This window comes from Sarcophilus harrisii, chromosome 6, assembly GCF_902635505.1.
Source record: "Sarcophilus harrisii chromosome 6, mSarHar1.11, whole genome shotgun sequence".
Classification (NCBI taxonomy): Eukaryota; Metazoa; Chordata; class Mammalia; order Dasyuromorphia; family Dasyuridae; genus Sarcophilus; species Sarcophilus harrisii.
In genome coordinates this window covers 251,927,391-251,942,101 of record NC_045431.1, presented here as the reverse complement: position 1 = coordinate 251,942,101, position 14,711 = coordinate 251,927,391, and the positions used below count along the sequence as shown (strand labels likewise).

General features: G+C 28.4%; 1 protein-coding gene across 1 annotated transcript; it reads right to left on the bottom strand.

The window, feature by feature from the left end:
• Window positions 1-202: 202 nt before the first annotated feature.
• Window positions 203-2,134, bottom strand: LOC100915976 (olfactory receptor 10AG1-like). Its single transcript, XM_003774631.3, has one exon. The coding sequence runs from the start codon at window positions 1,481-1,483 to the stop codon at window positions 539-541; it is 945 nt and encodes a 314-aa protein (XP_003774679.2). The 5' UTR covers window positions 1,484-2,134; the 3' UTR covers window positions 203-538.
• Between the last annotated feature and the right edge of the window lie 12,577 nt (window positions 2,135-14,711).

The following is a 14,711-nucleotide window of genomic DNA, read 5'->3' as shown; positions in this document are numbered from 1 at the left end:
GATTAATTGGGAACTTATCACATCAGTCTTCACCAGGTAATCTTATATCCACTGACTAATATCCTCTGAAAAGTCTTCAGATAGGAAAACATCCTGTGGTCAGACTGATACACATCTCTTGGAAACTCCCATGATTGGCCATTTGTGGGGACTGGGAGTAGGGTGGAGACTTGTGGCCTATATTCTAGTTTTTAGAGATGGGTTAAGAATTCTTATGGTTAGGGGAAAAATGAGAAAAATGGAACCAAGAATGATGCACTTGGAGAAGCTTAGGATTCTCCACCAAAAAATTTGTCCTTAATAACCAACTGATGCTACTATCTCAAATTAAAGGCATCTATTTAAATGGCATAAAATAATTTTAAATCTCGGTTTATAGATTCAAGTCCTTCAATTGTAGCTATATTCTAGTAAGGGTCTGTGGTCAAGCTTAAAATCAGGTCTTCATGATTCCATGCCTGGCACTCTATTCACAGTGTCACCTAGCTACTTTTTATAGGAATGGTGAAACACTAAAAATCAACAAGAGACCATAATCTTAATTACTCTTCATTCTTCTACATTTAGGTAATATTTTTTTCAGTGCAACAATGACATCCTTGTTCCTAAGAGTGTATATTAGAGGGTTAAACATAGGAGTCAAAACAGTATAAAAGAGAGAGAAGATTTTATCATTGTTTGCTGAATGACTAGATTTAGGTTGTAAATATGTAATAATTATAGACCCAAAGAATAAACCAACAACTATAACATGAGAAGAGCAAGTAGAAAAGGCTTTGTACCTTCCTTCAGTTGATGGGAGCTTTAGGATGGTGGAAATGATTTTTATGTACGACCAGAGTATCAGCAGAAATGGAAGCATGCCAAACACCATAGCAACAGCATAGATAGAAAGCTCATTGGCAAATGTATCCCCACAGGCTACCTTCAGCAATGGACGAAGATCACAAAAAATATGATTGAGTTTGTTAGAACCATAGAATGGCAAAGAGAAAACCTGGTATGTCTGTAGTATCTGGATTGGGATTCCAATGGTCCAGGAGCCAACTGCTAGCTTGATACATACTTTATGGTTCATGATTAAAGGATAATATAGAGGCTTACAAATGGCAACATAGCGGTCATATGCCATCACACCAAGAAGTAAGCATTCAGGTGCTCCCAGAATAAGGAGAAATCCAAGTTGTATAGCACAAGCCAAAAAAGATATAGTTCTATTCTCAGTCCAAATATTTATCAGCATTCTGGGTAGGGTGACTGATGTGTAACATATTTCCAAGAAAGAAAAGTTTCCAAGAAAAAAATACATGGGTGTTTGGAGATTTGGATCCACTTTGGTTATTACAATGATAAGACCATTTCCTATCAGAATACTCAAGTAGATTAACAAAAATATTCCAAACAGAAACCCTTGGAGTTTGGGCTCATCAGAAAATCCAAGGAGAATGAATTCTACCACAATAGTGAAATTTTCTCCTGCCATTTTGTCTGAGTATTTTATGTGTGGAAATTATGAACTAAGGATAGGGAAGCCACTTCTCCTCTTTGGTATTCAATTTTCTTTCCTGTAAAATATGAGGTTCAGGATAAATTATTTTTATTTTTAGTTATCACTATGCAATTTTAAGTTGTTTATTAAGAGTTCAATAAATGTTTTTTTTTAAATGCTTGTTTTTCAATTCCACACAAAAATGTCAAGTTCCAATGACAAATCAAAAATAACTGCCAATTCTGATTTTTGGAGATTTATATTCTATCATCAATTTGATTTCAATGTATAAATCCATGATTTTTTAAATATTTATATTGAATTATGGAGCTAGGACTTTTCTTCCAGTTTAAAATCTAAAGCAACAATCAAAAAGGGAAAACATGTTATCACATGACACAATTTTTCTTTCTGATATCAAATTGTCATGGGATTTAAAACTAGAAATCCCGTTAGGGAAAAGTTAAGATCAGAGTGAATGATATTAAATGAACCTTAATCTTCTGAACTAAAGCATTCCTTAAGATTCATTGCAACAGAATGATAGCTTTTGAACTTGTAGATCACATATTCTTAACTGGTTGTGGAAGAGAAAGACAAGAAAATACAATTATTGTTATCAACCATGTCTGACTTTAAAGTTATCCACTTTTGTTTTTTTGGGAAAAAAAAAACATTTGTGTTAAAAAAAAACATATATATATATATATATATATATATATATATATATATATATATATATATATATGTATATAATATATATGTATATATATATATATATATATGCCTTTCTTTCAAATACTCTTTCCATCAATGTTCCATACTTACTTTACACTATAATTGATATGCTATTGATTTTGCTTGAGATGTTTTTCTACTTTGCAATGTATAACTTTGTACCTTGCCTATAATCAGTGACAAATCAGTATTTATAATAATTAGATAAATTAATTTGCTTCAATAGCATGTTTTTAACACAAGGACATTTTTTTTCTATCAAAATGTCTATTTGATTAGTCATTACTTGAAAATCTACCATTGGCTATGAATTAAAGGCAGCAACACATTAAACAATAGTCAGTGATATTTCATATTTTATTTTCAGTTCATTTCTAGAGTCAGAGCACCATTAAGGAATAGGACAAAGAAGTGTCAATTCTAATAGAGAGTAAAGCTATGTGTTGCAGTGGGGAAAGTATGTGGAGTCAGAAAGGCTCATCTCTTTGAGGTCAAGTTTGACCTCAGACATTTATTATCTATGTCACTTAATTCTCTTTGTCTCAGTTTCTTAATCTGTTAAATGGGTTGGAGAAGAAAATAGCAAACTATTCCAGTATCTTGCCAAGAAAACCCCAAATAAGGTCATGATGATTGAAAAAAAAAAGATGACTGAAAACAGCAAAACAATACAAGATAACAGAGAGGGGTAGAAGTGGGTAACTAGATAAGGAAGTCAAGACCTTAGATGATATCTCCTTACAGAAACCCTGGAGACTAGAGGCAATGTGTTGCTGAAGAAATTCTAGATTTTGAATCACAGGTCTCTCATTGCAGATATTGCTCATGCTTTCCATTCCCATCCCCCACATCCTACATTCTTTTGATTTTTGTATGATAAAGCAAAGGATCATCTTTCAGCAAGAACACTAATATCTACTTTAAATCATTTTTTTCATAACTAAGTTGTGGGAAGATGGGAAATCACTAAGCCTGAATATTGGTATCTATAGAAGTATAATGATTATAAACATATCATTCAAAAGGATTATATGCATCAAATGAGATCTGGGTGCATTTTAAAACTAATATTAATTGGCTATGTTATTTGGCAGGCAAAATAAATTTTATGCCATTTTAGACTCCTTTAATATGATTGTAGCTTTTCATTTAAAGTGAGAGATGGTACCAGTTTATTCTCTCCTGATCAGACCACATATCAAAAATTTCAATCCTATTGAGGCATAAAGTTTTAAGAATTATATCAATAAATATACATAATTTAGAAAACAAACAAGAAAGAGAAGGATCTAGCGTCCATATAATCTGAGGACTAAAAGACATAGATGTTATTTAGCTCAAAGAAATGAAGATTCAGAATGCAGGGATAAAATTTGTCAATGATGTAGAACAGAGATTAGTCTTTTCTGTTTGATCCAGTGAGTAGAACAAGGAAAGATGACTGCAAAGCACTAAATAAATAAATGTAGTTTGAATAACTGGAAAACAAAATTAATTTAAAGGGAATAAAAAGATCAAACAACTTTCCATTAAAGCTTGCTAAAGATGGAACTGGATGCTTGAAGTTGTGGCAAGTTTCTAGTCCTTAGAGATCTTTAAACAGAGACAACCATTTTGGGGGTTCATTGGTATGAGAATTTAATTCAAGTATTGCTTAAAGTAGTTGTTAGCTGCTGTGCTACCTGCCAACTCAAAAATCTTTTTTTGCAAATCACAAAGTAGTATGTAAATGTTAGTTAAAAGAGAGAAATGAACAGAATTAGACTAGAGTTTCAGATTGTGGTTTTATCACAAATAAGGCTTTATCACAAATATCACAAATGTGGGTGACCTAGATAATTTTTTATGACAAACATATCTTAATTATCTCCTCTATTAAATATAAACAATAATATATAGCCTGACAACTTTCTATTAAATGAGACATTACATGTAGAATCCCTGTGGAAAATGTTTTTTTAAAAAAGATAATTATAATAATGATTATACAAAACTTGCATCTCTCTATTACAGTAAATCTTAAAGTAGATTAATTGACTTTTAATAATAATAATAATAAACAGTTGCTCAAGTATAACCTATCTCAACCTTAAATATTTTTTTACTTTTGGCTGACCTATGAGATTCAGTTTTCTTACATAGAAAAGAAGGTATCAGATTATGTTTCTAAAACCCTTTCAATGCTCAACATACTATTATTCTGATGAACATATGTTAATTGAATTGAAAGAAATTAAAAAAAAAAACTTTTCAAAGAAATTTATAGCCTTTTGAAATTCTATATCATGAGTAAAAGAATGGAAAGATTGTTCAATTTTTCCTCTTCCAATCTAAAGGCAGGATTTAGTAAATCTTCAATATATTCAATTATTTATCATCATTATGAGTGTTTAAATTCATAGAAGCAGTTGTTAACTAAATAAAAAAAACAATTATGTTAAAATATCCATAACTACTGGAGGAGGTTTGTTTTGTTTACTTTTTTACTAATTTGATAGGCAGAAACCTTACCAATAAATTCCAGTCCAATATCCCCTTCAGTAATTTTTCAAAACGTGAAATGTTCAGCATAGCTGTAAAACACAATAGAAGGTAGACCCTTAGGCGGATATTCAAATCCATAAGAAAGCTCTCATGAAATAAATCCTTATTTTATTACTTTGTTTTATTTCCTCTCTCATGATGAAAATTTCGCTTTCGTTTTAGCCACAGCAAAGGTTGAAAATAGTGATGGTGCCTTTCTTTTTTAATCTAGGGATATGAAATATAAACTAGGAAGCAAATTGGTCTATGTGGTAACTAGAAATCTTTTAAATTGAAGAGGCAGCTTACATGATCATTTTAAAATGAATGAGACAATATCACTTAGTGACAATTGATTCAAGTGATCAGAATTTCATAGTACATCAACACTAAAATTGGCTTTTGTAAAAGTTGTCATTATGCCATTAACAGGTTAAACTATCCTATTAGTAAATGGCTTAAGTAGTATTAAGTATGACATTTATTGATGTAATACAACCAGCTTTTCAAATACCTATTCACTTAATCTTATTTTCTAGTTTTTGATTATGGTTTAATTTTTAATGAATCAAGAAGGTATAATAATTTCAAGCTGCCTTTAATGGCTCATTCTTTATTCGATGAAATATTTAATGAATTATATGAATTTCTAAGTAAAGAATTTAGAATATTGAGTTTTCTGGGGGTTGAGAGAATATTCAAAATGCTGATAGTTAGGGAAATAGAATCTGAGATGAGAAAAGAATTACCTTTTTTTTCAAATGGATGGAAAATATCTTCTTTCTATGAAAAATATGTTTTAAATGATAGAATGAAATATACAGATTAAAAAGGTAGATGTAAAAATGGAAATGTGGTTTTAATTTATCCCATTCATCCACCATAAAGATAATATTCAGTTGGTCAACCACCTTCTGTTGATTCTTGTTTTCAAAGCATTTGGAAAAGTTCCTTAAATAGATGGGTTTCCTGCCTTGCTCTGTGGAAACATCCTTTCTTCCAGTTTATTTTTCACTTTTTAATGAGAGTCAAAATCTTCAGGCTCCAAGTCCAGTAAGTTCTGCACCAGTTAATGAGCTAGAGCTTTTGATGTCATAGAAAGAGCTCTCAGAAGAGAGTCTGGGGATTTAGTGCCTATCTTGGTTAGTACATTTGTTAAATTGAGTAGACACTGACTAATTGCATTTCTTAGCTTTGAAAGTCATGTCAGTTCCTCTGTACACAAATGGCTTTGAATGATGTCTTATCCAACTAAAGGTTCTGGAAAAACATTTGAAATGGGTAAAATGCTTCACATAGATGAGTTATCATTACTTAATAACAGCTTTCCTTCTACCTTGTTCTTCTTTTTTGTATCTTGATTAGAGATTTAATTTTTCTATTTAAATCTGTTTTTTCCTTGGAAATCAATGGAATTTCTGTTTTAAGTAAATGTCCATTTTCTTCATGGGTAAAAATGTCAAAGCTTAGCTGAGATAAGATTTTTTTCATGCTGTACATTCTCGAATGTTTTTTATAGTTCAGAATATGCAGATTACAAGGCCATTAATGATGCCTTTTAATGTATCCATCATCCAGATATTGAGTGGACACCTTCTGTTGGATTCTGTAGTATTTGAAGTTTTTTGGTTTCCTAGCTGCTTGTAATATTTTTCTTCCAGTCTGATAGTTCTGATTTGCACTATTCATGAGAGTCAAATTTGTTATCAGGTGTCTTTTTCAGAATGTGTTCGTGAGATTCTTTAAGCTATATTCTTCGGTTCCTATTACTTGGGCAGTTCTTTGTTGATATTTGTAAAATTGATATTCATTTTGTTTTCAGTCACTTTCTCTGTGGTCAATGATCTCTAATGATGTTGATCCTCCTAAGTCTATTTTCAAGGTTGTTCCATAGATATTTCAAGTAAATATCTTACTGTTCCTATTTTCTGAGTTTTTTGAGTTTTTGCTTTAATCTGATTTCTTGATAATCAATGGAATCATGTCTGTTTTATTATGTTCAGTTCTGATCTTTAGTGAGTATAGTTTTTCTCTCATTGCAGTTTTTTTCTTTTTGTATATGTCCATTGAGTTTTAATAGATGAGTTAGCTTTTGTTCTTATGAATTTTTTTATTTCATTAATTGTTTTAATAGTTTTTTTCTCTATTATTCGAAATTCTGTCCTAATACTTCTGTGGAGTTTTTAACTTTTTCATTCATTTCAGGAAGTTGTTGTTCTTATGCTAGCTTCCTCTTCCTTTCCATTTTCTTCTGAGTTCTCTTTATAGTTTTTAAATAGTCTTCTAAGAGCCTTTTGTATTGGGATCATAATTTGTCAATAGACTGTCTGTTATTAGTCTCTTTTCAAAGGTCTGTCTTTTTCTAGTATATTGAAGCTGTTCTAATTGTCTCTTTTGATTTTTTACTCATTTTTATAATCTCTGTAGTAATCTGCTTCTTTCAGGGCCTAGGTATGTTCTAGCTTCTTCTTAGAGCTAGTGATACAGTAGCTGTCCTGCCATTGAGGCTAAAGAGTGTTGGGTATGGATTTGCATTTGGAAAGAGTTCTCCACCCTGAAATACTAGGCTTCCCTAGCTTGGGAAAGTGCCCTGCAAAGAACCCTGCTGTGTGAGATAACAACTGCCCTGGGGCTGTGGGTATTATCAGCTAAGCAGTGAATAGCCCTGCAGGGATGGGAAGTGTCTCTACCCCGGGAATCACAGTCTGCTGAGAAAGTTCTATTGCCCCAGGCTGCGCCCCACTGCCCTGCAGATTTGTAACTGCCCCCACAAAAGCCCCACACTGCAGGATGTGGCTGCAGGGCTGTGTTATGGGTCTGCCTGAGTCACTTCCGGGTTTGGATGGTTACAGCCAGATCTTGTTAGGTTCTGGCATTTTTTAGAATACCTTCTGTTTTAGGCTTTAATTTCTCTGCTGGTTTACTGCTTTGTAATCAAGGCAGAGCAGTAAGCCTATAGCAGAGTCATCTCTATAACTTCTCTAGCCACAGAGATCAACCCCACCCCTGGTCTGCTCAGGACACTAGTTTCTTGCTGCCTGTCCTAGTCTGTTCCTGGCCCCTCAGGACAAACCTTTCCTGGTGATCTTCCAGATTATCTTAAGCTGGTAAATTGTGTGCTTCTAATCTTAATGAATTTTAGCACCTAAGCACTATTTTTGAGACTGAATTTAATAGTTGGTTGTGAGGGGATTAGAGGAGCTTAGAAAGTCATGTGTGCCTTCTCAGCCATCTTGGCTTCACCCCTGGAACTCTATCATTACTTATATAAAATTGATAACAAGTGACTGTTCAATTGTTTGAAATAATAAGTCAAAATATCTATACTCGTTTTTTTTGGGGGGGAAGAATGAGGGAATAGCATTTATGAGGGAATAGCATCTTTGTGGAAGATAATATTCATCATGTTTCTCCCTTGAAATTTTAGGAAACAGCTTAACTATAGAAAGGATTATGACAAAATTAAATGTGGGAAAGGATCATGATAGGAAATCTGGCTTAAAAGTTGAAGCATATAACTTCTATATTTCATTGGCTGTGGACTCACTTGGAGTGTGGGACAGGAAGGGTGCAAGACCCCCTTCCCAATCCCATTAACTGATAAGAGACATCATCAGGTACAAAGTGAAAACATTTATTTAATCCTTGCAGTGAGAGGCACAGCCATACACCTGGAGCCATCCCAACCCCCATCATGTGCTCCTGGAACAGGATCTGCTTCCGCTTGTCCAGGGTTTAATAATAAAAGACTCAAGTCTTCTCATTGGATAAACTAAAAAGATATAACCATCCTTGACCAATAATCACCAATACTGGCTGCCTCCCCCAAGTCATGTCACTTCCAGCAACTTCCGGTATCTCAGGTTCAAAGTCCATACCTCCAGAGAGTAAATGACCTCCCCCAAGGTCCAAAGATCTGGGAACAAGGATCATGTGACTTAACACTGAGAAATAATTCATCCAATCAGTCCCATTCAAGGAAGAGCAGAGTTTGAATCATTTTTCATACATTTTCTATCTAAGTATTTAAGTCTAGGCATTTAGCTTATATCAAATTCATTTGCCTCATCTGCAAAAAACAAACAAACAAAGCCTATAATAATACTAGCATCTACCTCATTGGATTAGAATAAGAATCAAATATGCAAATGTCTTTACAATGGTTAATAAACTTATCCAGCTGTTACTACTTTTAATACTTGATTGGTTGTTTTCCTTTATTCTCCTAAAGGACAAAAATTACACCACCATGTTGGGATCAAGTTACAGTGTGTCCAGTTATAGCTGATCAGACCAGAATGAAATTAAAAGTCTCCACCACAGGTTGGGGACAAATAGTCTATAAGAACATTGGAGCAGAGATGTCCCTAAATCTGTATAACTCACATTTTCTTTGAGTTAATGTCATTCTGTTTTGCTCATAGAGTAAAGAACCTTCTTCAATTTGGGCAGGTGGTGATGGATGCTGCTGTGCCGGGGTCTACCATGTTTCACAATTGTTTTTAAAGTTCTTCAAAGGGACCTTGAGAATATCCTTGTTTTGCTTCTTCTAAACATGATGTAAATACTTATTTTATCTTAGTTCTCCATAAAATAGTCTTTCTGGCAAACATACATTTGACGTTCAATCAATGTGTCCACACCATTGGAAAAGAAGCGGGTTGGGATCTTTTTAAGAAACTGTATTTCTTATTGATCTGTGATTCCTTTCAGATTCCCAGTCCCTCCTGGCTGAGACATATCCTCCCCTGACAAGTTGTCTTTGTAGGATGCCAGAGCCTTTGATTCAATTACAAATCCTGGTCAAAAACATCCCTTTGAATTCCAATAGGAGATCTGAGCTTGTCCCAGCCTCCATTCATTGTAGGATCAATCAGATAGAAACATGTCTGTCACCTATAGGATGGCCATTCACAATATTTCAGATTGAATTCATAAAGTATTATAATGTGGGAAGATGACATCAATGGCTGGATCAAGAAATAGATACAATAAAGCCCTCTGTGATTCATATCATGGGTACATAATCCCAATTTCTTATGCAAACTATTACTCCTCACTGTTTTATAGCTACCATAAGAGGCAAGTAGTATGCCTATAATTTAACATGAGAAACTTCAATCTCAAATATAAGGAACAAAACGCTAAGGGTTAGGATTTAATAAAATAAAAGTACATAGTTTAGTTGAATAGTGAAACAATAATACTATTGAATATTTGCTATGTTCTAAGAATTATGAATTACTAGGAGTCAAATAGCAATAACAACAACAATAACAAGCTGCAGTCCTTGCTCACAAATCCACCTCCCAACTGAGAAAGATGACTCACATTCATTTTAATGTAATTTTTACATTTGCAATAATTTAATTTTATAGTAATTTTTTTACTGTTAGGCTTCATATATTATATTAACATTTTATCAGTACATCAAAATGTCCATAAACAGGTGGCTAGATATTTTTAGCATTAGCTAATGAGTTCCATCCTGGAAGATGCTACAATGCAGTGACAAAACAAATGAACATACATGACGATCCTCAAATTCATGACATGTTTTTCTTCATAAATTTACTTGATTTGTGGACAATCATCCCAAGAGACATGACTCATTGAATATCACTTATATTCATCAATAATTCATAATTTCTGAAATCATGGTTATCAATCAAGTTTTTACTATCTTTTAGAAGGTTAGAACGTCGTAAGTTGTATAAAAGACAAGTATAGATACATATAAAATAATAGTTAGAATTTATTTAGCACTTTAATATTTACAAAGCACTAAAGGTGTACTTCCATTTAATTTGCAAAATAAATCATATTATAAATAATTACATCATATTATGTTCTATTATTATTACGACATCACAGTGAAAGAATATAAGACTTAGCAATCTTAAGTAACTTTCCTAAAATCACATAAGTAATGTGATTTAATTTAAAATTTAAACTCTAGTCCTCACCCAAAAGTCTATCGACTATGCAACAAATACCTCTGGGACTATAACCAGAGGTACTAAATATGCACATTATAAAATTATCCCTGACACAGAAGTAACAATCTGATGCATTTAAGGGGTTCATTATAGAATCAATCAGATAGAAACATGTCTGTCACCTATAGGATGGCCATTCACAATATTTAAGATTGAATTCATAAAGTATTATAACGTGGGAAGATGACATCAATGGCTGGGTCTAGAAATAGATACAATAAAGCCCTCTGTGATTCATATCATGGGTACATAATCCCAATTTCTTATGCAAACTATTACTCCTCACTGACTGTTTTGTAGCTACCATAAGAGGCAAGCAGTATGTCTATAATTTAGCAAGAGAAACTTCAATCTCAAATATAAGGAACAAAACGCTAAGGGTCAGGATTTAATAAAATAAAAGTACATTAATTTTTTTTGGAACCAAAAACCCAGGGGTTTTATTTTAAATTTGGAATTGGGAAATTTTTTTTCCCTTGAAAGGGAAATTTTAAAAGGGTTTTTTTTGTTCAAATTTTTGGGTTCTTTTAAAATTTTAAATTTTAAATTTTAAAAATTAAAATTTTTGGAAAACCCTTTTAAAAATTTTTTTTTTTTTTTAAAAAAAAAACCCCAAATTAAAAAATTTTTTTAAATTTTTTAAAAAAAATTTTTTTTTTAAAAATTTTTTTTTTTTTTTTTTTTTTTTTTTAAAAATTTTAAAGAAAAAAATTTTTTAAAATTTTTTTTTTAATTAATTTGGGAATTTCAAAGGGTTTTTTTTTTTTTTTAAATTTTTAAAAAAAAATAAAAATTTTTTAATTTTTTTTTTTTTGAAAAAAAAAATTTTTTTTTCCTTTTTTAAAAAAAGGGGTTTTTTGGAAATTGAAAATTTAATTTTTTAAGGAAAAAAAATTTTTTTAAAAAAAAATTTTAAAAATTTTTTAAAAAATAAAAAAATTTTTTTTAAATTTTTTTTTTTTTTTTTGGGGGAAAAAACCCTTTTAAAAAATTTAAATTTTTTTTATTTCCTAAAAAAATTTTTTTTTAAAAAAAACCCCAAAATTTTTTAAAAAATTTTTTTTTTTTTAAAATTTTTCCCCTTTTAAAAAACCAATAAAAAAAATTTGAATTTTAAAAAAAAGGTTTTTTTGAAATTTTTTTTTAAAATTTTAAAAATTAAAATTAAATTTTAAAAAATTTGGGGGAAAAAAAAAAAAAGTTTTTTTTTTAAAAAAAGGGAAAATTTGGAAAGGGGTTTTTGGGGTTTTTTTAAAAAATTACCCTTTTAAATTTCCCCGGGGTTTAATTTTTTTCCCTTTAAAAATTTTAAATTTAAAAAAAAAATTTTTTTTTAAAATTTAAAAAATTTGGAATTTTTTTTTTTTTTAAAAAAAAAAATTTTTTAAAAAAAATTTTTTTAAAATTTTTAAAAAATTTAAAATTTTTAAAATTTAAAAAAAAAAAAATTTAAATTTTAATTAATTTAAAATTTTAAAAATTTTTAAAAATTTAAAATTTAAAAAATTTTTTTTTTAAAAAAAAAATTTTTTTTTAAAAAAAAAAAAAAATTTTTTTTAAAAATTTAAATTTAAAAAAAAACCAAAATTTTTAAAAAATTTTTTTTTTTTAAAAAAAACCCCGGGGAAATTTTGGTTTAAAAAAATTTTTTCCAAAAGGGTTTTTTTAAAAATTATAAAAAAAATTTTTTTTTGGGAAATTTTTAAAAAATTTTTTTTTTGGGGGGGGAAAGGGAAAAAATTTATTTTTTTTCCTTTTACCCAAAAAAAAACCAAAATTATTTAAAATTTTTTTTTAAATTTTAAAAAATTTTTTTTTTTAAAATTTTTTTTTTTTTTTTAAGGAAATTTTTTGGAATTTTTAACCCCAAATTAGGAAAAAGTTTTAAAAAAAAAAAATTTAAAAATTTTTAAAAAAAAAAAAATTTTTTTTTTTTCCCCTTAAAAAAAAAAAAAAATTTCCCCGTTTTTTTTAAATTTTAAAAAAATTTTTAAAATTTAAAAAAAAAAAATTTTTTTTTTTTTGGGAAAAAAAAAAAAAAAACTTTTAAAAAAAAAACCCCAAAAGGAAATTTTTTTAAAATTTTTAAAAAAAAAAAAAAAAAAAAATTTAAATTTAAAAAAAAAAAAATTTTAAAAAAAAAGGGGGTTTAAGTTTTAAAAAAAAATTTAAAAAAAAATTTTTTTTTAAAAATTAAAAATTAAAAAAATTAAAAATTTTTTAAAAAAAAGAAAAAAAAATTTTTTTGGAAAAATTTTTTTTTTAAAAAAAAATTTTACCTTTTGGTTTATTTCAAAAAAAAGGGAAAAAAAACCCTTTTTGGAGGGGTTAATTTTTTTTTGTCCCCTTAAATCTTCCCTTTAAACTTTTTTCCCCTTTTTTTTTTAAAAAAAAATTTTATTTTTAAAATTTTTAAAAAATTTTTTTTAAATTTTTTAAATTTAAAAAATGGGGGGGGGGAAAAGGGGGGGAAAAAAGGAAAAATTGTTTTTTTTTTTTTTGGGAAAATTTTAAAAAATTTTTTTAAAAAATTTAAAATTTTTTAAATTTTTTTTTTTTAAAAAATTTTAATTTTTTTTCCTTTTTTTTTTTTAAAAAATTTTTTTTTTTTTTTAAAAAAAAAAAGGGGATTTTTAAATTTTTTTTTTTTAAAATTTTTTTTTTTTCCTTTTTTTTTTTTAAAATTTTTTCCTTTTTTAAACCCCCAAAAATTTTTTTTTTAATTTTTAAAAAAAATTTAAATGGGTTTTTTAAATTTTAAAAAATTTTTTAATTAAATTTTCTTTTTAAATTTTTTTTTTTTTTGGGGGTTTTTAAAAAATTTTTGGGGAAAATTTTTTTTTTTTTTTTTTTTTTTTTTTTTTTTTTTAAAAAATTTTATTTTTTTTTTTTTTAAAAAAAATTTTTTAAAATTTTTTTAAAAAAAAAAGGGAAAAAAAATTTTTTTTGGGTTTTAACCCTTTTTTTAAAAAAATTTTTTTTTTTTTTTTTTTTTTTTTTTTTTTTTAAAATTTTTTTTAATTTTTTAAAAAAACCCCAAAATTTTTAAAATTTGTTTTTTCCTGGGGTTTTTTGGGAAAAAATTTTTCCTTTTTAATTTTTTTTGGGGGGTTTTTAAAAAAAAAAAAAAAAAATTTTTTTTTTTTGGGGGTTTTTTTAAAGGGGAAAAAATTTTTTTTTCCCAAAATTTTTAATTTGGAAATTTTTTCCCCAAATTTAAAAAAATTTTTTTTTCCAAAAATTTTTTTCCCCAATTTCCCGGGGCCCTTTTTTTTTGGGGGGGTTTTTTCCGGGGCGGGGTTTTAAAGCCAAATTTTTCCCTTATTTGGTTTTTCTTTTAAAATTTTCCAAAAAAAATTTTGGGTTTTCCCCAATTAAAAAAAAAATTTTTAAAAAAAATTTTTTTTTTAAAAATTTGGGTTTTTGGGAAAAGGGGAATTTTTTTAAAAAACCCTTTTTTTTGGGAAATTTTTAAAAATTTGGAAAAAAGGGGCGGTTTAAAAATTCAATTTAAAAAATTTAAAAAGGGGGGGCCCCCAAAATTTTTTGGGGGGCCCTTTTTTCCCAATTTTTTTTTTTTTGGTTTTTTTGGGAAAAAAAATTTTTTTCCCCCGGTTAAAACCCCTTTTTTTTTTTTGGGTTTTTTTTTTTTTAAAATTTTTTTGGTTTCTTGAAATTTTTTAAACCTTGTTTTTTAAAAATTTTTTGGGGTTTTTTTTTCCCCTTTTTGGGGTTTTTTTAAAAAATTTTTTTTTTTTTAAAAAAAGTTTTTAAAAAAAAAATTTTTTTGGGGGGGTTTTTTGGGGGGGGAAAAAAAAAAAAAACCCTTTTAAAAAAAAAAAAAATTTTTTCCCCCAAAAAAAAAAAAAAAATTTTTAAAAAAAAAAGGAAAAAAAAAAAAAATTTTAAAAAAACCTTTAAAAAAAAAAAAAGGGGAATTAAAAAATTTTAAAAAAAAAAAA